The sequence below is a fragment of the Pygocentrus nattereri genome, chromosome 24, assembly GCF_015220715.1.
Source record: "Pygocentrus nattereri isolate fPygNat1 chromosome 24, fPygNat1.pri, whole genome shotgun sequence".
NCBI classification, from domain to species: domain Eukaryota; kingdom Metazoa; phylum Chordata; class Actinopteri; order Characiformes; family Serrasalmidae; genus Pygocentrus; species Pygocentrus nattereri.
The window spans coordinates 8,432,575-8,454,504 of NC_051234.1; the positions used below are offsets into that span (position 1 = coordinate 8,432,575).

Consider the following 21,930-nt stretch of genomic DNA (forward strand, 5'->3'; position numbering starts at 1 on the left):
TCAGGCACATATACATACACCAGTCAGGCATAACATTAGGACCACCTCCTTGTTTCTACGCTCATTGTCCATTTTATCAACTCCACTTACTGTATAGCTGCACTTTGTAGTTCTACAGTTACAGACTGTAGTCCATCTGTTTCTCTGATACTCTGTTACCCTGTTCTTCAGTGGTCAGCACCCCCATAGACGCTCCCTCTCTCTCTCTCTCTCTCTCTATACACATACATATGTGTGTGTGTGTGTGTGTGTGTGTGATATACATTTCTCTTTGTGTGGGGCGCATTACCCACACCCACCACACGGTGGACACAGCAGCACACACTTCACTCCTCCTACTCCACCTCCAACACTCCACTCCACTCCACACACTCCTGCTGCTCCTGCTGATCAGTGGCGGAAACACACACACACACACACACACACACACGCCGCCTCTCGTCTTTATACCATCAGATGGTTCATGTAGCCTTCTTTTCTTTTCTGCTAAGCCTTCTCATCCCACACTGCAACAACACCCCCTCCCTCCCTCCCTCCTCCTCCTCCGCTCGTGAACGCGCAGCCCGGCGATCGCGCGCGCCGAGCAGAGCAGAGCAGAGCAGGCGGCGGAAGACCAGCAAGGCGTCCAGCTCCTCCGCGTTTTCCCCTGGATTTCTACAGCCCGGCGACACAACGTCCATCTCCGCGCGCGTGTGGTACCTCGTGCACGGGCGGAACACGCACGCGCCGTCTGTTCTGCCTTGTTGTTTGCCCCCCCCCCCTTTCTTCGTGCAGGCTGAGGGGCGCGAGCAGCTTTTTTGGCTCTTTAGCTCGCTGAATTGAGCCGCTTGGATGGGCGAGCGAGCAACACGGTGCCGCCGGGGTTGCGCGTGTGTGCGCGTGCGTGCGTGCGTGTGCGTGTGCAGCTCGCCGGACACATGGACTTAGTCCTCGCTGGATGATTGCTTGCGATTGCTTTTGGTGGACCCAGGAGGCTTTGCACGCAGTTCAACTGACACAAAGCAGAAGGCATGCTCGCGCTCGCGCTCGCGATCTAAACTCCGATCAGAGGAGGAGCGTGGTGTCGTTTGTAGCCCAGCTCGGATGTCTCAGCCTGTCTGTGGCCACATTTTAGAGTACCAACAGCCGCCTGTCGCTGTCCACACGTGCGTCCATCGCTTTGTCCACTGACGCCTCCATCCTCGCTAGACGCTTCGGTTGTTTTTCATAACGAGCAGCAACGAAATCCAAGCCGAGACCCTTTCTGACCTTCGCGACCTGTTCTGGACCTTTTTGGAGCGCTCATGTGGGCAGGAGTCACCAGGAGAACGAGTCTTCGCGGTGCGTCATGACGCGCCTGTGCGCAACGCGTTTGACGCAAGCCGCGCGCGTCTCTCAGCCACTTTGAGCGCGAGAGGAGGGAAGGGGAGGGGAGAGGAGAGGACAGGGGAGCGATTACCTCTCAGTCACTCTCGGGCCACGTCTCAGACCCCTCGCGGTCATTCCTGAATGAGAAGGCACGCGCCTGGAGCTGCTGAAGGGCTTCTGGAGTCTGTGCGTAACGCGGAGCCGTGCGTAAAGACGCGACTGGACTCGTAAATGGTGTTCAGAAAGTTACCCGGTGTCTCTGCGCCGGGCATGGGGCTCCGCCTGTCCCAAAAGTTTGTTTTCCTGCTGTTCTTGTCCGGCCTGGTCACTCTGTGCTTCGGGGCACTCTTCTTTCTGCCCGATTCGGTGCGTCTCAAGCGGATCTTCCTGTCCAAAAACGAGAGCCCGGCGGTGACCGCTCGCTCCGAGGGCGAAGCAAGGGATCCCCCGAGGAAGGCGGCCGGGGAGCCCTTGAAGGTGGAGGCTGGGGGCAAGCTGAGGGTCAGTCGGAGACCTTCGGTGACACACGATGCCAGGACTTTGGAGAGGTCGGTGGGGACGCAGGAGAGGACGCAGGTGGACGCCGTGGACGGGGCGCGGGACGCAGCGACCAGGGATGGCAAGGAAGGCGGGAAAGGAGCTACTTACGAGATGTTCAAGAAGTGTCTCCTCAAACCTGCCCTCGGAGTTGACCGCGGCAAGCCGGCTGACCCGCAGACCGTCCAGCGGAGGGATAAAGTGAGAGAGGTGAGGTCGCTGTGGGCTCTCTGTGTGTGTGGAGGGTATAAGTGCGGCTGGAGGGTATGAGTGGACAGACAGGTGGGTCATAGTCCTGGAGTACTTGCTTTTTTGGAAGAAGTGACCCTTACAAACCCTTTATGCACCACAATAGCAGCAAATAGTTAAAAGTAAAGTAACTGGATTTACTCGATTCACACACTAAACATGTTACATCACAACTTGTAATGCATTGTATTTCTGTATTGAATCATGTAAATTCTGTCTTACTGTAACTGGGCACTCCTTTTATTTGTGGTCACTCTGTTGCGTTTGGCACAGTCTGTGTGGTACAACACATGCTATCAAAGGACGGACTCATGCCGTCACTCTCGGAAAAAAAAACACCCATATCTCTTTTCATATTTTCACAGAATATAAAAACACCAGTTGTCTATTATTTCATAACCAAATTTCAAAAAAGGGCCAGCATAAATGATCCAGAATGACCTGGAGCTGGGCGATGTGGCAAAAATGCAGCATCACGATAGTTTAAGAAGTTTTCATGAAATATGATCACTCACCATGTGTATTTTGACTGACATCTGATGAGTTGGAGCAGTCAACGTATTTCCACATTTGAAAAAAATTCATATTAAACATCTCACACTGCTGCACTAAACCCAGTGCAAAAGGACTAATGATGCTCTCTGAGTAATCAAACATGCAGTGAAGTGCTCTTTAAGTACTCACAATAGCCACGATGTGCTCGGAGAGGCACACCGTGACATCATTCATCACAACAACGATAATTATAGTCGCATCATCCAGCTGTATTTTGCTGTTTTTCCCTGCTTTCTCACATTCAGCTCAGTAAGAGCTGATTAACGGACGTTGTTAGTGTTCCTCAGCCTCTCCTCTATTTGCTGCATCTCTGTAACGAATGGAAAACTTGTTGACTCAGAACTGCAGCTGAGTTTTGACTCAACAGGTTTTCTGTTCTTATCTAAGCCCAGAGAAGCTGCGTCCACATGCTACAGATGCAGCAGGTAGAGATAACGTTGAAAAACACTAAGTAGCATTTTTGTTGGTGCGTTAGATCAGCAAGGATAGCGGTCAGTGCTCGGACCAGGACTTTTCATATAGTATATAACGGGGGGGTGGCAGTCGGTGCTTCATTTGCGTTTCTGTGAGGTTGCATGAGAAGCGGAGGTTTTTATTTGTATGAACTAAGCGGAAAAAAACAGTGTAAATATGTAACAATGTAATGTAATAGAGTTGAGATGATAAGAGAGTGTGGCCGTTTGTGGGCTGGTTGGCGAGTGGACCGGCTGCTGGAGAGACACCGGTCACTGTGCAGTCTAATTTCGACGGTTTTCGTGCAGGATGCTGGGGAATGTCAGCGCAGAAGCAGAGTTGGTGTTATTGTGGCCAGACAAAATATCATTCACAATGAATTTGTCTATCCATACTTTACTGTAAGATTCATACGTTTGCATTTGTGTATATAGGAGTTCTAGTGTGGATCACTGAACTAAAAGGGATAAACAGAAAATGTGTAAAAATATTAAAATATAGAAAATAATCTTGTGTATATACGTGTGTGTGTGTGTGTGTGTGTATATGTGTACATATATATGTGTGTGTGTGTGTATATGTGTACATATATATATATATATATATATATATATATATATATATATACATATACACACACAGGGTGAATCAAAAGTCACAGGACACAGTTTTATTTCATTTTATTTACGATGCGGTGCTGAAGGTGGTGTTTGTTGCGGATTTTCTCAGCAAACACAATTTGTTTGAGATGACCCCGGAGATAAAAGTTGATAATAAAATAAAAAATAAACTAAAATAAAACTTGTCCCCCGTGACGTTTGACTCACCCTATATATATATATATATATATATATATATATATATATATATATATATATATATATATATATATGTGTGTGTGTGTGTGTGTGTGTGTGTGTGTGTGTGTGTGTGTGTGTACGGACAAACCATAGTTTAGACATGAAAATGTAAAGCACGAAAACAGCTGTTGTTCTTTTCTGTGCAAATAAGGGTAACGGCCCTGATGTTGCCTATAATATACCGTAAAAATACAGAACTCCAAGTAAATTAATAGATATATGACTATATGAATATATATGAAGTAATATCAATGATCTTCTCATGCCAAAATAAGGCATGAGAGAGGCTCTGTGTGTACGCTGTGTTTGTCTTTTGTCATTTTTTGGTATCATTTTCCAGTAAGTAATTAAAAAGCCCTGTTTTTCACATCACGTCGGGGATTCTGTTCACTTCAGATCAGCCCGATCAGATCAGCTCACCTTCACTGCTATAGCGAAACCTCTCATCCCAGAGACTTTGGGAAAGGGAGAACTAGGAATAGATAAATGATTTAGACTTTAACATTAAAGATTCAAAGTAAACTGTAAGAGATTTGTAGAGGTGTCACGATACGCATGTTAATAGTCACTTCAGTACGGGGTCGTGAGGTGATGTGGGCTGTGAATCGAATACAGCTTGATTTCATGCTGTAGAATGTGTGGTGCTGGGAATGGTTTCAATAGTTGCATTTACCCTAGTTTGTGATATTCCTAAAAGCGATAATCAAAAAACTCTCAGAACTGGGAAATCAGCCTACCTGGGGTGCTTGATTAGCCAGGCTGGTACAAGCAATATCATCCTCGTATTCATCTCCTGCTTGGATTCACTTTGGTTCCCAAGTCAAGTGCAGTAATGATTGTCAAAGAGCGGGTGACTGAACAGTGGCGATATTGCTCAACGTGAATATCAAACGACGCTACGCTAACTACACTAACTCATTTCTAAATATGATATCTAAATGTGCCAGTTACCGTCAATTCAAAGCTGAAGGTAGCTTTTTATTCCCCAGCTTCTTCTTTTGAATTCTGCTTCACCTTAAGTTGAGCTGCAGTTACATCCTTCACTTAAGGTGAATCCTTGTCCCTCAATGTCTCCTTGTCCCCTCAGCTGTCTCAGCTGCTACTTCTGGCTAAAGGATTCAAGCAGGACTCATCACTGCAGCTCTGCACCACTACTCAGTTGTAGAGAGGCCTGGGTTCTGTAGTTGACTGGGACTCATTGTATCAAAAATGTTTTGTCATGCAAAATCTGTGACACATATAATACCATGAAATTCAGGACCGTTGCAGTTGGTTTACAGATGCATAATAATATTGGAATCATATCAATATCGGCAAATAACTGTTAAAACCACGTTGGTTAGATTGCAGTTGGTCTTATTGGAGGCATCGTGAACAGGTTTGATTAATCTGCCATTTCCACTACTTATAAATCTTAGCAGGCTTTTTATAAAGGGGTCCTCTGACCAAGATTAAAAAAGTAAACATTATTACATCTGTTACAGACAGAACTGCTCCCTGCTATAGTGGTGCTGTTGGAGTCTAGAGTGAGATTTTCCAGTTTTCTTCAAAACCTACCTTCTGATGATGTATCTTGAAGGTTTTTAAGACTTTATTTCCATGCTCTCTGGACACCAGATAGTCAACGTTACTGCTCGAAAGGCAGATTGACATCTGTCTGTAAGCTGTCCAAAGATAACCATGTATCTCCATTTTTGTCTATTTTTGTTTTTCTACTTTATTTCAACACACCAGCCGTCCTTTATGTTGTCTGAGAATTTCATGATGAATGGACCAATAGAAATGTTCTAAAATGACTTGGAATAAAAACCTATTTCATTAACTTACATTGAAAAGTAATAGAGTTTTTGCCCTCTCCTGTAAACGTACAATTTTGGACATACTTGTTTTTCTTTGGACAGCGACGATTTATAGGCTCCTAAATCAGTGGCTGCGTTGGCAGTTGTTTTTAGACATAGGGGGATTCCTAGTGGTTATATGATGTATTTGTGTAGTGCATGCTGTGTGTTGTAGTGAGAGAACACCGATGGATGAAAGCAAAAAAAAACAAACACACAATTGTGAAATGCATCAAACCGTTGAGGCTGAAAGATGCAAAGTACAGTATATTACAACACATGACAAATAGCATGTTACAAGCCAGTTTTAGCCTAGAGTTCGCCTTTAATTGCACCTACAAAAGCCCATCGTAGATCATATCATCAAATCATAGACGTATATCAGTTCAGTAATACATTCATATAGTTCAAGCTTATGGCACCTTATTTGTCACTCTGTTTTGAGCCATTGCACAATTGCAAACCTAGAATGTTGTCACTTTTACTCACAGTGTTGTCACTTCTTGTTTGGCTATTTGATTTCAAAAGGCCAGAAAGGCTGGCATAAATAAAGAAAACCACTTTTGTTTTCTTCTGAGACGTTTGTTCTGCTATCTTCGAGTACGTACCTACCCGAGGTTTCCCCATCAGTAGCCAAGGGACTGCCCAGCCTTTGATAAATTTTTGCCTTGTTTCTGTTTCTCTAAAACTATTCTTCCCACCAAAACTCAATTTCTGTGACTCATTTTCAGAGCCTGGTGTCTCTGTGGAAGTGCACAATGCGAATAAATGCGTGTTTTTTCAGGGCTATCTATAGCCTCAGTCTTTTCGTTTCTCATTGTTACTGGAGAATCCACTTTGTCAGGCTTTCTGGACGTTGTCCAAAGCCGCCGTCTATTTCTGGACTTCTGCATCAGCAGTGCCAGCTCTGGTCCCTGGGTGAGGAGAACACAAGCTGGCCCTGCGCTGGAGGTCGCTCTGAGGAGAAGAGAAATAAAACATGCTTTCACACAAGGGCTGCACGATATACCGTTCACTAATGCTTATCGCAGTGTTGCCTTACTGAAATTGCCCAAGTCTGCAGTGAGGAAATTTGCCTCTGTCCAATCGCAGGTCCAGATGGGTGTTTTCAGTCGCAATCACAATCTGTAACTATGCCACATCACAGATTAACTAATGTGTTTGTATATAGTGTAAGATATACTGACATTGCCATATCCCCCCCAAATATGTTACATTCAGTAGAATGATTGTGCAGAAAATCTTAGAAAATCAATAAAATGTCAGTTGACCAGGGGTGCCTAAACTTTTGCACACGTCTTAAATAATTGCTGTATGATAATATCTGACCTGGACAGATTCTGGGAACAGGACTATAATGAATTCCGAACTTTTTTTTTTTCAATCGGCAGCTATGAACAACTAAACTAACTGGAATTAACTAGAAATGAACTAAAAATAGTTCACTAAACAAGATGGGCTTTGAAACATTTTATTGACCTGAATAAAAGCTCAATCAGGTTCGTCTGGGAAATCCTGTAAAAGCTTTGTTAGAATCCTCATTTGCACATTGAAGCCATTGGTGATATTATTGGTGGTATTATCCATTATCACAATGACCAATAACAAACGATATATTGTTCAGCCCTATTTTTTATGCCTCAATGCCTGTGAGCCCTGTCATGATCGTGCAGTTTTAGCTTATATAAATAGTTGTGATTAACAATTTAAATGTCTCTTTTGTTTACTGTATGCAAACATTAAATGTCCTACATTTTTTATTTCCTTTAAATTATTCCTAAGAGGTCCACTTATAAACTTTGTGTGGGTTTCTTTAGCAAAACCTCTTTTTATGTTTTGGAATTAAATAGGCCGTTTTGGTTACTGTACCTTTAACACTGATATATGTAAATGAGCTCTGTTCTGATTGGCTGCCCAGCATTGTTTCTCATTCACAAATCAGTCCATGGTTTAAACACTCCTTATAAATTCTGTCTGAGTGTTTGGGGCCAAAGTGCTAGAGGCAGAATAGGAGGATGTATGCAAATGGAATAGTTTGAGTGACATCACAAAAACAGTGAATTCTAAACTGGCTGTTTTCTGCAGCTTAGTTTGCATATGTGGACTGCGTGGACTTGAGAGTGAACTGTACATTCTGAAACTTTCATAATGTTTACTGTGTATATTGAACTCTTTTGACAGCTTTACGCCGTGGGCCCTAAGGCTGTGTTTATATTACCAGGTTGAAGTGGCACAAATAATTTTTTGTCCTAATGTGACTCAGATCTGATGTTTTCAGGGCTGTGTGGACACAAATCTGATCTTTTCAAATCCGACCTGAATCACTTTCATATGTGGTTCTAGATCGGATACGTTTCCGATTTGTGGCCATGTGACCTTAATGTGACGCTCAGATCTGAATTCATGTGCTTTTGTTCCTCTGCGCCATCATTCAGAGTTACTCTGGCAGCAGCGCCAAACAGAAGTTAAAGCCTGTAAATGGCGGAAAAGCAGCTCATCTCACCTTTTTCTCCTTCGTCTCGCTCTAATAATGAAGCTGAGAGCTGATCAGAGTTAATTATCTTCACAGCAAAGCTCGTTCTGACCGTTAGTTTGTGCTGATGATGCTTGTGATTCATTCACGTGACATTACTGAGTACGATGTGGTCATGAGGGTCATTTCAGGACGCCTGTGCGTCCACATTAATGATAGATTAGAATCACCTAAACGAGTGTGAACAGAGTCGTGTCAGAGAGATCGGATTTGAGCAGAAAATCAGATTTGAGCAAAGAAGCTTGTAATTTGTACATAGCCAAATTTGTCCGATTAGCTATTTTGCTGCCTAGCTGTCGTTACGTAGTACAACAACTGACGACAGGAACAGCTTTTCTTTGTTTTCCTATATTTATTTGCGCATCCTAAGTGATAAAAACACATCATTTTGTTGAAAATAATTTCTTAGCTTATGTAATAACTGTGATAGGCCTAATGTCTGGTACTCCTTGCTTAACAGACTAAGCAGGTAAATACTTGCCATTAAGTCAAAATTACAGTGAGCACAGAAGTGAAACATAGAAATCCTGATAATGTGCACTAAAATGGGTCGGACATCGATGTGCCCCCCGCTGTGTGTTCATACTTGTGTATTTCAGCCCTGTTTTGAGGGGAAGTGACTTGTTGCCTCTGGCTTCCACTCTGACTCTTTCTACCAGAGTGGCTGTCTCTCCCGAGTCAGAGGGAGGTGTAGATTTTATCTGTTTAATCATATCTGATGCTGATGTTATGTGGCTAGCTGCAGAGAGCAGCTGGTCTGCACTGAAAATAGAGATGACCAGCACATAAAAAAGACTACAGGGAGACTGCAGTGTCATACAGTGTGTGACTGTCCACTACATTAGGCCAGAGACGTAGCATTTTGTGAAGGAAGCATGTTTCTTGAGGTGAAATGCATGACCACAGCACTATAAATAAAGCTGTGCAGGGCTGGCCTCTCAGCTGCTGGCCGGTCTGGTTCCCATTAGCATATCACATTAGCATGTTTGTTTATTTGGCATGTCTCTAGTTAAACAGTTAGGCTCATGTTAGCTTACTATCTTATTTGGCATTGTAGCAAGTCTTGTTTAGACAGTTAGTGTAATAGCTGGGTGCATTAGCTCATTTTCATAGCCAGAATTTTGGCAAGAGTTAACTTAAGCCTCAGATTAGCTTATCTTGACCACTGTGTGTCTTCTAGTATCTTTTAATATCAGCTGAGAAGAATCTAGAGCTTTATGCACAAAAAATGGTTTACCAATTCAGATCAGAAGCATTTTAGCTGGATATGCTGACACTTTTTTCTCTCAGTGTAGTTTGTTCACTGTACATTATTAGCGGTGACATTCAGCCATACTGTTAAAAGAACAAGGTGTATTAATAAGCTACTTTAAAAGCTATTTTTCAACCCTGCTGCTGTTTATTGGGTGCTAAATATGTGAATTAGCTGCTATCCTCTGCTAAAAAGGGACTATTAGAAACCTTAAGGATTAAAACCCAAATGTTTTTGCTCCCCAGTTAGGAACTGGCTTAACAATTTCTAGAAGAGGCCAGGACATCTGGTAGAACATCTGTAGAAAATCTTTAGATGCCTTTATGAACCCATCAAATACATTTTGGATTAGCCGTTGGTCACCTGCTTAACCATTATCATCCCTTATATTGTAGTATGTACCCATTAAAAAGCCAAAACACATTATAAAATCATCAGGAACCAACAGAACCACTTCTAGATCCACTTTTGTCAGCAGGGTCTTTTCAAGCAAGGCTTTTTTCACGTGCCTGCTGCTGATAATGTCGGTAAAAACAGATGTGATCAGTCACGTGAGCTCTAGCTAGGCTAACGGTTCGGTTTCACAGAAAAGTTGACCAGAGGGGAACTGAAAGGTTTTTTTTTTTTTTGCATTCTTCTCTCATTTTCTCCAGAAAGAGGGGCTTTTCCAACACGTGTGAAGGTCAGCTATCTGTTGGGGGTTGCGTAAATCATCCCAGCAGATACTAACGTGCTAATGACTCTGGATTGATACTAGCGGCTGCAGCGTAATGGCAGGCCTTGTTCAGTGTAGCATCACGGGTCATCTGCTTCTCACTAACATTCGTCCATAATGCGTTCCATTAATCCGGCAAACAGTGATATCACATATGACTGCATGGATTTGTCCGTTGTGTGTCTGAGCCCTGAGGGTGTTGGGCTAGTTTCACATATGTGTAGCTGGTTTTGCTTTGACGTTTATTTGCATTGTGAGTTTTCTGCGCCCTCAGGGTAGGTTGCGGTTGCGGTTGGGTTATGTGTAGCAATGCTGGAGCTGGCTGTGGTGGATAAGAGCAGACATTTACCATCGCATGAGAGTGGCTACAGCTAGCATGAATCAAACCCAGCCATCCCTCTGGAGTGCTTTGACTGACACAGACAAGACAGCTTCCTCATCCCTCCCGTCTTTCTCTCCTCAGCGGGACAGAGATGAGTCGCGTTTCTTTTAAAGTGATGGTTATATGAAAGTGAATCCAAGTGTTGTTGATCAGCCAAGAGATATCTGGTGTCCAAAATCTGCTTCTTGAGCTAGCTGAATGAAGCTAATAAGTAATTAGCTCATACTCTTATCAGTTAGCACTGTGCTAAATTCATGTCTGAATCACACTTCAAAGTGTATTTTTAAAAGGGGAAGTCTACCAATTTTTCAAAAGTTCCACATAACTATATGGTAAAGATGTAAACAAAGATATCAGAGTGGTTTGGTGTGAAATGCTCCATCTTAGAGCGTCAGAATTATTCACAGTTGTGATAGGAACCAGACGTCCACGTCTAAAAGCTCCTTCACAGAAAGTTATTACATAAACTGGTAATGCACTGCCTGTTGCCTGAGACTTTGTTTCATGATAGTTTTGTGCTAATACTGAGGCCTAAAACTTTGTTAATGCTTTTGTTTTAATACATTCATGGTGGAGGAATACTAGCAGGGTGTTGTGAGGCAAAATAGTCCCCAAGAGATTTTCAGTTATTTTACTATCATCAACATTTCATAGAAAACTCAGAATACTCATGTAGGTTCATAGGTTTTGGATAGTAAATTGATTTATTTGTGTTGCAGTCATGATGACCCCTGGTTCCTATCACCACCAAAGTATAGAAATTTAGAAAAATCAGTGGACACAAAGTCTCAGACGATAAAAACAGCCATAGCCACCTTGAAGCCTGAATTTTGTCCTTTTAATCCTTTTTTTTTTTTTTAGCCTCGCAGCTCAACTTTAGACACCAAACATGGCTTGGCTGATTGCCTACATTTGGGGACAAGTGGATAATTGTGTAAATTTGGATTTTATTTATTTATTTATTTATTTTCAGAAGTATCACTTTAATCAGTCTGCTCTGATTCAGCTGATTGCGTCTCAGAGTCGTATGTCTGTGCAGCTCTACGGCTCTCGAAAGCTTCATGCTTTGTGATTACAAGCGTTAGGCATCACTGGGAGCCATGTGAACTGAAACTGCTGGCTATCTCATATGTTTAACCACTTGAAGAGGAATTGTTGCAGTTTGGAAGCTTTGCTGTGCTCCTGTAACTAAAATCTATAGAGTCTTGGACCTTGGCTCTGTGGCATGTAATGTAAACACCTAACCAGATTTGAATGAGGCGGTACGGCAGCTATTTAGCTCAATTTGAGGACACTTTCCCCCCAGAGTAGTTTGTTTTCAGTACCTTTTTAATGACCATGTTCAATCTTACTGTTGTACAAGTTAAAAGGGCTGATTTTATTAATACACAGCTTTATTTGCCCTTTTTCAGCCTTGGTGTTAGAGCTGAAAGGTTAATTCTTTTTATATCAAAATTGCAATTTTGAAAGAGCCATTTTCAAATCACAAGGGGTGCAATTATAATTATAGCCTACATTATGAACAATGCTGTCTAGGGAAAAATTAACCTAATATCAGAGCTTGTGAACAGCCTACAGAGTCTACGGAGCCCGTAAGTTAATGACATTTGCATTCCCTCGCAAAAAATTATGTTCCCTCACAAATGTTTTGCATTATGATGCAATGTTTTGCATTCCCTTGCAAAAGCTGTGCTTTTTTAAGCTTTGCTTAAGTTCAGAGATGAAGCAGCTCATCGAATTTTACGTTGATCTTGGACTGAAGTGTAAAGACTTGGTCTCGCTTCTCAAAATCAAACATGATTATGCTGTTAGTGACTGCCAACTGAAACTGAGACCGAGACCTCGTACAGTAAAAGCTACATTTACAGACACTGCAGAGCACAACTTCTGAATAAACTCAGGACAGACTGGCGAAACTGGGAAAATAGCTTTTAACGTTAGCGCTAAAAACAAAGCTCTGTAGGAAATGTCATTGGGCACCTCTGGTCCTACATTTGCTTGCTGTCTGACGAGAATATTTTGCGAGGGAACGCAATTTACGTACGAGTCAGACTAATCAGAAGCAACCAAACAACTACATGCTGTGACATCACAACCACAACTAACTGGCAGTCTGGCACGTTCAGTGTTCAGTTCTCAAGTCAGAAAAGGAAATACATACAGTATCACAATCAACGGAAAGTGGATGGAATGGAATGCAATGGAAGACAAATGTTAGCCACATGTTTTTTCTTTGTCCTGATCTGAAAGGCTTCTGGGAGGGTTATTTTACAACTATGTCCACTGTTCTTGGGGTGAATCTCCAACCTTGCCCTTTAATCGCTGTATTTGGGATTCCTGACCCCTCGTTAGCACCTAACTCTACACAAAAGGATATAGCTTTCACATCCTTACTAGCGAGACGCACCTTATTGTTGCATTGGAAGTCTGTAAAATATCCTTCTATCTCCTGTTGGCTCAAGGATGTCATTTTTTTTAAACTTGAGAAAATTAAATATATATGTTGAGAGGATGTACGGTCAAATTTTTCCATAAATGGCAACCCTTTATTTCCTATTTCACTGATATGGAGATACTACCCAACTGAATGTGTGCTTGATGTGGGGGCGTTGGTGGGGGGGTTGTTATTGTTTAATACATGGTATTTTGTAATTAATTTAATTATTTTATCCTTCATTGTTATCAATGCATATATTTTTTTTTGGGTAGTTTTGTTGTTGTGTGTGTATGTGACTGTGTACATATACGTATGTTTCAAAAAGGCGAAAAATGGGAATTGGTGAATTGTATTTTTGTGATTGGAAGTATTGTATTTTTCCAATTAAAAAAAAAAAAGTATCACAATCAAAATCACTGTCACAAAATTGATCACAAAAATCGTAATTAGATATTTTCCCCAAATTGTTTATTGTTGAATGAATGACTTTTAAGCAGCCTGTTGAATATGTGAAGTAGCTGATTTTACCTCCTAGCTGCTACTCTGATACACCACAACTGTGCTTGGCTCCTGTTTTAACACTACAAATCAATGCCCTGTCATTGACTGTTAAACTAGCTTGCAATCCAATAAATGATACTAGTTCTGTTGTGCTAAATGTGGTTAATGTAAAGCTATACCTGTTGATTTAAATTGCCTCTTTGGGACAAATAAAGGTTTATTAATTAATAATACAAGTGAAAAAAGAACTGGGCTTATTAAAATGTATATTAACATAGGCAGTTTGTCAGCCTTGCTTTTGTTAAATGTTGAAGAAATGGTGAACTAGCTGATTGGCGCTGCTAGTCGCTAATCTCCTCAACAGTGACAGTATCTGACGTCTGTTACAACACTACCATTGATTACCATAAGCTGTTTAAACTGTTTAATGCTAGATAGCATGTTTTATGATGGTAGGATGGTGGTTTATCGTAGTTTTTAGAGTTATGAAGAGTTTTTGTGTGTCACATTTCTTTTGTGCTAAATATGCTTAATGGCAAGCTACACCTGTTGATTAAGTTACGTGTTGGGGACAAATGAAGATTTATTAATTGACTAATACAGGTTACAAGAACTGGGTTTATGAAAATGTATCTTAAAATCGGCAGTTTGTCAACCTTGCTGTTGTATATTGTTGACGAAATGGTGATTTGCGCTGCTAGCCGCTAATCTCCTCTACAGCGTACTACTGTTTAATGCCTAGTCTAACCCTAGTTTTTAGAGTTAGGAGGAGTTTTGGGGTGTTTTTGTATGTGGTTTCTCTTCTATGCTCAAGGTGAAGCTATATCTGTTGATTAAATTGCCTCTTGGGGACAAATAAAGATTTATTGATTAATACAAGTTATAGAACTGAGTATAGAAGAAAAGCATGTTTAAAGGGAGCTTTTTTAATCTTGACTGTTGGAGAAACTGCATTCAAGTGGTCTGCTGAACTAACCGCTGTGGTGGGCCTCTGGTATTAACACCAGGCATGGAATGAGAGAATCATAGAGAGTGAAATTTGTAGGGAGAGACAGAGAGAGAGAGGCAGACAGAGAGTCAGAAAAAGAAACATGCAGGATTAGCGTTAGCTTAGCGCTCCAGAAGCCTGTTCTCTGGGGTTCGAGGCTTGTAACATTTGTATTATTTCCCATTTGAGCTGCAAGTGCAAATATCAGGTGCTTTCTGTATGTTCGGACCGTCTGAGCCCCCGTGTTCCTGGTGTGTTTACGTAGGCCGGCGGCGCATGTGGTTGAGCATGTGCCTCCACAGCTGCTCTGGGCCGAGCTGAAATAAAGGCCTACTTCATCTCCTCTCCCTGCTCGCGAAATGAACAGCAATAACAAGGCGCTCATCTGTGGTTATGATGCTGCCCAGCTCTATCATCACTCGGCCGTTTGAAGAAAAGGGCAACGCGTTCAGCCAGAGTTTGAGTTGCCGGTTCGGATGTGGTATTTACGAAGCGGCTCGGGAAATGGCAGCCAAGCCGGACAGCAGGAGGGAAAGTAAAGGTGAGAAAAACTAGAGAAAAAGGAAAAGATAACCGCTCAGGGGAGCTACTGTAGTACATCAGGGTGCCTCCTTTATATGCAGTAGCTTTTTGCTTTTTTTCCATTTAGATGTTCAGACACGATGGAATGATTTCTTCTGACATCCACTCAAGTAAAAATGTTAAAGGGCTACTTTTCCCATTTATTTAAACTTTAAGGATGATGGGAACACAGCTTTTCGTGACATCACAAGGACTCAACAAAGTTGTTTGTTTGTTTCCATTTAGTTTGTTGGTTTCCATTATACTCACTATAGCATGGAAAACCATGTTTTCCTTTAATAGCAGTTCTAAATACTATGTAACCTTTGTTAATTAGTCCATATCCATAATTTTTCTTGTATTTTATTTCTTCCCTTGAAGTCAACTTTTAATATTTGTGTTTTTTTTTGTACCAAAAATGGTCAATATTAATTTTCACTTGACTATTTTCCAAACTCCTTTTATCCCTTATAATTAAACAGGCTGTTTTTGTTACTATGCCTTTAAGACTGATATTTGTAAATGAGCCCTGTTCTAATTGGCTATTCTGTACTGTACCTCATTCAGAAAGCACTGAAACACTGCTTATAACTTCATTGTGAATGGGCGGGGCTAGACTGCTGTAGGTTGCACCTCCTTGTTTCTACGCTCATTGTCTATTTTATCAGCTCCACTGACCATATATGAGCCCTTTCTAGTTCTACAGTTTCAGACTATTCTTTAATTGCCAGGACCCCCACAGAGCAGGTATTATTTGTGTGGTGGATCATTCTTGGTACAGCAGTAACGCTGACGTGGTGGTGGTGTGTTAGTGTATGTTGCACTGGTGCGAGTGGATCAGACACAGCAGTGCTGCTGGAGGTTTTAAACACCTCAGTGTCACTGCTGGACTGAGAGTAGTCCACCAACCAAAAATATCCAGCCAACAGCGTCCTGTGGGCAGCGTCTTGTGACCACTGATGAAGGACTGGAGGTTGACCAACACAAACTGAACAGCAGCAGATGAGCTATTGTCTCTGACTTCACATCTACAAGGTGGACTGACTAGGTAGGATGTCTAAGGATGTCTGACTAGGTGGCTAATAGAGTGGACACAGTGTTTAAAACTCCAGCACTGCTGTGTCTGATCCACTTGTACCAGCACACACACTAACACACCACCATCACGTCAGTGTTATTACAGTGTTGAGAATGATCCACCACCCAAATAGTACCTGCTCTGTGGGGGTCCTGTGGGGTTCCTGACCTCTGAAGAACAGGGTAACAAAGTATCAGAGAAACAGATGGACTACAGTCTGTAACTGTAGAACTACAAAGTGCTCCTATATAGTAAGTGGAGCTGATAAAATGGAAACAGGATGGAAAAGGATGAGTGTAGATTTTAATGTTATGGCTGATCAGAGTATATCAGTTTTACAAGAACTGTGTTTAATGAGAAAGCATAAAATGGAAAGAAATTTGTGAAAAATACTGAATGACTTAGTGAAAAAAATAAAAAATAAAATGCAAGAAATATGTAGATCATGCACCCTTTGAGGCTTTCTGCTTTTCCTTTCCATCCTCCTTTTCCTCAGCCTTCGTTAGCCTTCAGTTGCTGCGGGGTGTTCCTCTGTCAGGACACGCTTAGCACAAGCTTAGCTTGGGTGCTCGCTGCTCTGTGAGATGGGTAGAGTTACACCAAGCAGATTGCCTGCTTGCATTGCGCCTGGAGGGACGGGGGTGGGGTGACTGAAACTTCACCAATAATGCTTCCGCTCAGCTGACGTGATGCTGGATCTCGTTCCTTTTCCTGCCGCATCGCGTGGCCACCGGTGAGAGGGCAGTGAGGTGTAATTAGCTCCCAGCTTTCAGAGCAGGGCCGTGGAGAGATCCGGCTGGCGGTGGCCAAATCCGGGATGTGATTAGTGCAGCTGGTAGCTTGATTAATAAAGCATTTTCAAGCTCGTCAGATGGTTCTGGTTGCCATTCACGAAGACGTAATTACTGACTGCCTCTGCGTTGGCGACTGACTTTTAGCTGAGCCTAGTTGGTAAATGCGCTGCTATGGTTAGCAAGTTAGCTAGCACACAATATTTGCAGTTTTGATAACATTTAACCAATGACCACAGATGAAGTCACATTTGCATTTAGAATACGTAATTCCCTTTAAGTCGTTCAACTGCTTTGTGGTCAGAAATAGAGAATTTGTAACACATGGCTCATGTTAGCTAGCTAGCTTGCTTGATCTGTTTTGGTGTCTTCCTAGCTCTTGTTGTAAACATGTGCATAATTCAACCAATGTTTAAGTGTAAATGTCTATGCCTTCGTTGCTGACAATTAAATTAAGTTGTGTTTAAAACAAAAAAATGACCACTAAAACATCCTCCGCTATGAAGGGGTAAAGGTCAGTAATCTCAAGTGAAAACTTTGTAGATTCAACAACGCACTGTTCATGTTGCATTTAGCTTAGCCCGGAACTAACTAACCAGGAGACTGAGGTCGTTTGGAGTGCAGGGGCCACTCCTGAGGACCTTTTTTGACACAGTGGTGGCATCAGCCATCTTCTATGGAGTGGTCTGCTGGGGTGGCAAACTGGTCAAACTGATCAGGAGGGCCAGCTCGGTCCTGGGAACTCCTCTAGACCCAGTGCAGGTGGTGGGAGAAAGGGGGATGCTAAACAAGAACGACTCCCGCCCCATGCTTGAGACTGGCAGCACTGGGCAGTTCCTTCAGTGACCGGCTCCTTCACCCCAAGTGTGTGAAGGAGCACTATCGCAGGTCCTTCCTTACTGCTGCTACACACATACAATATACAAACACACACAGTATACACACATACAATACGTACACACACACAATATACACATACACAATATATACACATACAATACGTACACACACACAATATACACTCATACAATATACACTTATATTCAGAATGCAAATATTTTTCATTGTGCAATATGTTCATAAGTGCAATACAGATTTTATGCAACTCTTATTTTATTGTTGTAAATAGTCTAGAGATTTAACTTAAATGTTTATTATTTATAATGTTGATAAGGTTTATACTGTTTACCGTTTCTATTACTGAGTGCCTTACTCCTGTTACTCTGCTGCTGCTGTAATACTGTGAATTTCCCTGCTGTGGGACTAATAAAGGATTATCTTATCTTATCTTATCTTAACAGACCATAAAAGATTTGGAGCCATATTTGGAGACTTTTCTGAGCTGTTGGGGTAAAATCTGCTCCAAGAAAGCTGAGATTAGCTCAGTATTCTAATGACAAGAAGACGTAATTACAATCACTTTGCGTTCATCTGCCTTAGTTGAGAAAGGATTTGCTAGCTAAGTGTATCTGCTAACATTAGCTAGTTAGCTAGAATGATCTACCCTGCTGAAAAAAAATAGCTGGTCTGGTGCTGGTCACTCAACATTTTTTTTCCAAGTAATTTTGGATCTTTTTTTGTGCATTCATTGTGAATTTTACATCCAATGCAAAGAGCAAGAGGTATTTTCAAATGATGTCAAAAACTGGAAAATGGAAATATGACGTTTTCTTCAGACAACAGCGATATGCTGGTTTTGCTGGTGACCAGCTATGCTGTTGTATAACCTGCTCTAACAGAGAATTTCGTATCCTTATTAACATTAACCAATGATAACAGATGAAGTAAGTCATGTTTACAATCATAATAAATAGTTTCTTACCACTTTTATTAAGTCTTTGCATTCACGTGGTCAACACATTGCTAATGTTACCTAGTTAGCTAGCCTGGTCGCTGACTATTATAGGCAAGTGGGAAAAAAAAAGAATGGCCTACTATTGACCACTGGGTCATCCTCGACCATGATGAAAGGTTGAACATCAGTAATCACAAGTGGGTGCTTTGTGAACTTTGGTACCTCGTATTTACGATAATTCCACTAGCGCACAAAGATAGCGCTGAGCTTAGCCAGAATACACAGACAACAAAGAGGGATGTGAACCGTATCTGCACTGGGATGAAGGGATAGAGTTCTGCTCCAAGAAACCTGGTATTAGCTCAATATGCTAATGGCAAGCTGTCATGAGAAGCTGTAGAGTTTTTGGAACTCATTTCCCTGTTGGCAAGATGAGTTTTGGAAGCATTTTCCCTCATTTCTCCCAGTTTAGTTGTGTAAACATTCAATTTCCGTCTTTTGCTTCTAGGAGAGGTAAATGTTTGACGGTGATTAACCACAAAGTGTGGTTCAGGACACTAACTCCTTAAAATTACCCCGTCATACAGCCACAGCTTTGTAATTCTCTTATATTATAAGTCATAATGCAATACATGAGGTGATCTGCTCTTCATGGCCAGTCTATTAGAACCTCTATTGTACCTCCACGGTGGAATGTCAAGTAGAACTGCATGGTTTCTAATAAAGTGGCCAGTTAGTGAAAGTAAAAGGTAGACATTTCTAATATAGTGGCCAGGTGGTGAAAGAACAGGGTAGGTGTTTCTAATTCAGTGGCCAGTTAGAGGAAGGTCTAGGTAGGTGTTTCTAATAAAGTGGGCACTTCATGGAAGTACAAAGTAGGTGTTTCTAATAAAATGGCCAGTTAGTGAAAATATGTTAGGTGTTTCTAATAAAGTGGCCGGTTAGTGGAAGTACAAGGTAGGTGTTTCTAATAAAGTGACCAATAAGTGGAAGTACAAGGTAGTGGCACAACCAGGGAGTGTAATTATGATAAGTGATACTATGTGCAGCCCTAGTTTGCTAGAAAATGATTTACCTGTTGTTGATTTAGGCTGAAATGATGAAAGGCCCAGTGTGTTGGCCTCTTTACACAGCCCCTGTCCTGTTTGTTAGGGGATTGGATTTCCAGGGGTGGACATGACTTCCTCTGGAGTTCATTTTACAGAGCATTCATGTTTTTGAGCCAGAGGCTCTGAGGGGGTCTGGAACTTTCTGTAACATTGCGTGCAGCACAGATGTTGTCTTTAGCATTCAATTCTTCAGTCCTGCGCTGTTGTGTGGCATTACTTTCACTTCTGGCATTTGAACATCTCTATTTGTTCATCCGCTAGCATTGCAATTATTGTGCATATTCATCATACCGAATGAAAGGTTTTGAGCGGCGAACAGTGACAAAGCAGGTTGTAATTTTCTTTCCAGTTAAATCGCCTGCTCTGTGTACTCGTAGAAAACCAGCGACCCAATTTTACTCAGCTGCTTGTTGTGCAATACCTTCACCTTGGACTTTTTCCTACTCTTGTTTTTTCGCTTGTCTTTTGTAGATTCTTTCTTTTCCCTCCCATTTTCTGTCTTTCTTTCCCTCAGTGTCGTTTGTGTGGTGGTTCTCTGGCCTATTGGTGCTCCTTCACTGCTTTAGACAGATGTCTTTATGACATTCTGTAGATTTCTGTTATTAGTAAGAAGAATAATGAGCTCTCTCTCTTTCCCTCAAGAGGGGAGAAGGGAGGGAGGGCAAGGAAAGCGAAGGGTTTGGTGGAGGCCGTTATGGAGGATTAATCGAGCAGCAAGCTAAAGATCTTTGAGGTCTTCCTGAAATGATTCAGTAGTTTGCTCGTAAAAGATTTACCAAGAAGATGAACGTTATAGACGAAATTAAATGAAAAAAAAAGAATGGAAATGTGTGTCCATGAGGTTCTTAATGCTACAATAATGGCTACAATAATGCTAATTTATGCTAGTGCTTCCAATTATAACATGGGAGTTTAAGCTGGGAATTTCATAGTGATGTTAGCTAGTAGTGGTGTACATTCACTTCCCACACAGAGTATATTACTCATTAGACCAGCTGTAATAAAAAATGTAAACTGATATATTCAAGTAGCATCTTCTTGACTTTGTATGCTGCAGTTTTACTGTGAGTCCTTTGGTAAAGCCTAGCCTGTTAGCCTGTTATGCTGTGTGCTGAGGTGTCAGGCTTAGACTTTTTTAAAGCTCATAAACACACAATTTGTAACATAGCGTTTAATTGTACCTCATATACATGACATTTGTAACAAACATACATGCAGTACTGCGATTCTGCTGGTGTGGGTTTCCTCCCTTTCAATGATGCACACAGAAGCCACTTGAGCGCTTATAGCCCCCCTCACGGAGAATCTGCAGTCTGCAGAACAAAACACGGCTTGAGCTGATTAATCAGGTACATTTTAATCTAGCGTATTTTTTAAATTGAGTAATTTTAATAGAGAAATCGTGACAGCGTAGTGAAATACAAACAATTCAACAATACGCCACACCTTTTTCATTTATATATTTGACTTATTTTGTCCAATAAATCAATGTATACTTTAATGAACGTTAGTCTAATGGAGTTTAATCGATTCTAACGTGAATGTAGCTGAATTGCAAAGGATTATATGTTTCAGATCAGTGCATTTTTGTTATACCCCTATTCAGGATTAAGGTTATGAGGGCAGTTCTGTATGTATGTGCGTTCAGCTCAAGATTCCAGAGAAAGGGAGGGAAAGTAATGGAGGGTAAAAGGACAGGGGTGGCCTTCTTTGCCTCAGGCTAAAGGAAAAGTCTTTTCTCAGTGTCATAGAGAGAGAGAGAGAGACAGAGATGTGGAGAGAGATAGGGAGAGAAAAATGGCCCAGTTGTAACCTGCTGCTCGTCCCAGACCACGTCTCCCCTTGCTTTTATTCCTGCCTAATTGGATAGAAAAAACCATGCGTGAAAATGTGCATTACCACACAGCGGGAGGGGCGAGGGGGTGTGACGGGACGTCCCAGGGTTTCTC

General features: G+C 41.8%; 1 protein-coding gene across 2 annotated transcripts in view; it reads left to right on the forward strand.

The window, feature by feature from the left end:
• The first annotated feature begins 556 nt into the window (after nt 1–556).
• LOC108426368 (mannosyl-oligosaccharide 1,2-alpha-mannosidase IA) overlaps nt 557–21,930 on the forward strand; it is a 323,337-nt gene continuing 301,963 nt past the window's right edge. For both annotated transcript variants that reach the window (XM_017695791.2, XM_017695792.2), the window contains exon 1: nt 557–2,094. In XM_017695791.2, coding sequence (XP_017551280.1) covers nt 1,579–2,094 — 516 coding nt within the window. In that variant the 5' untranslated portion in view covers nt 557–1,578. The remainder of the gene's footprint in view (nt 2,095–21,930) is intronic.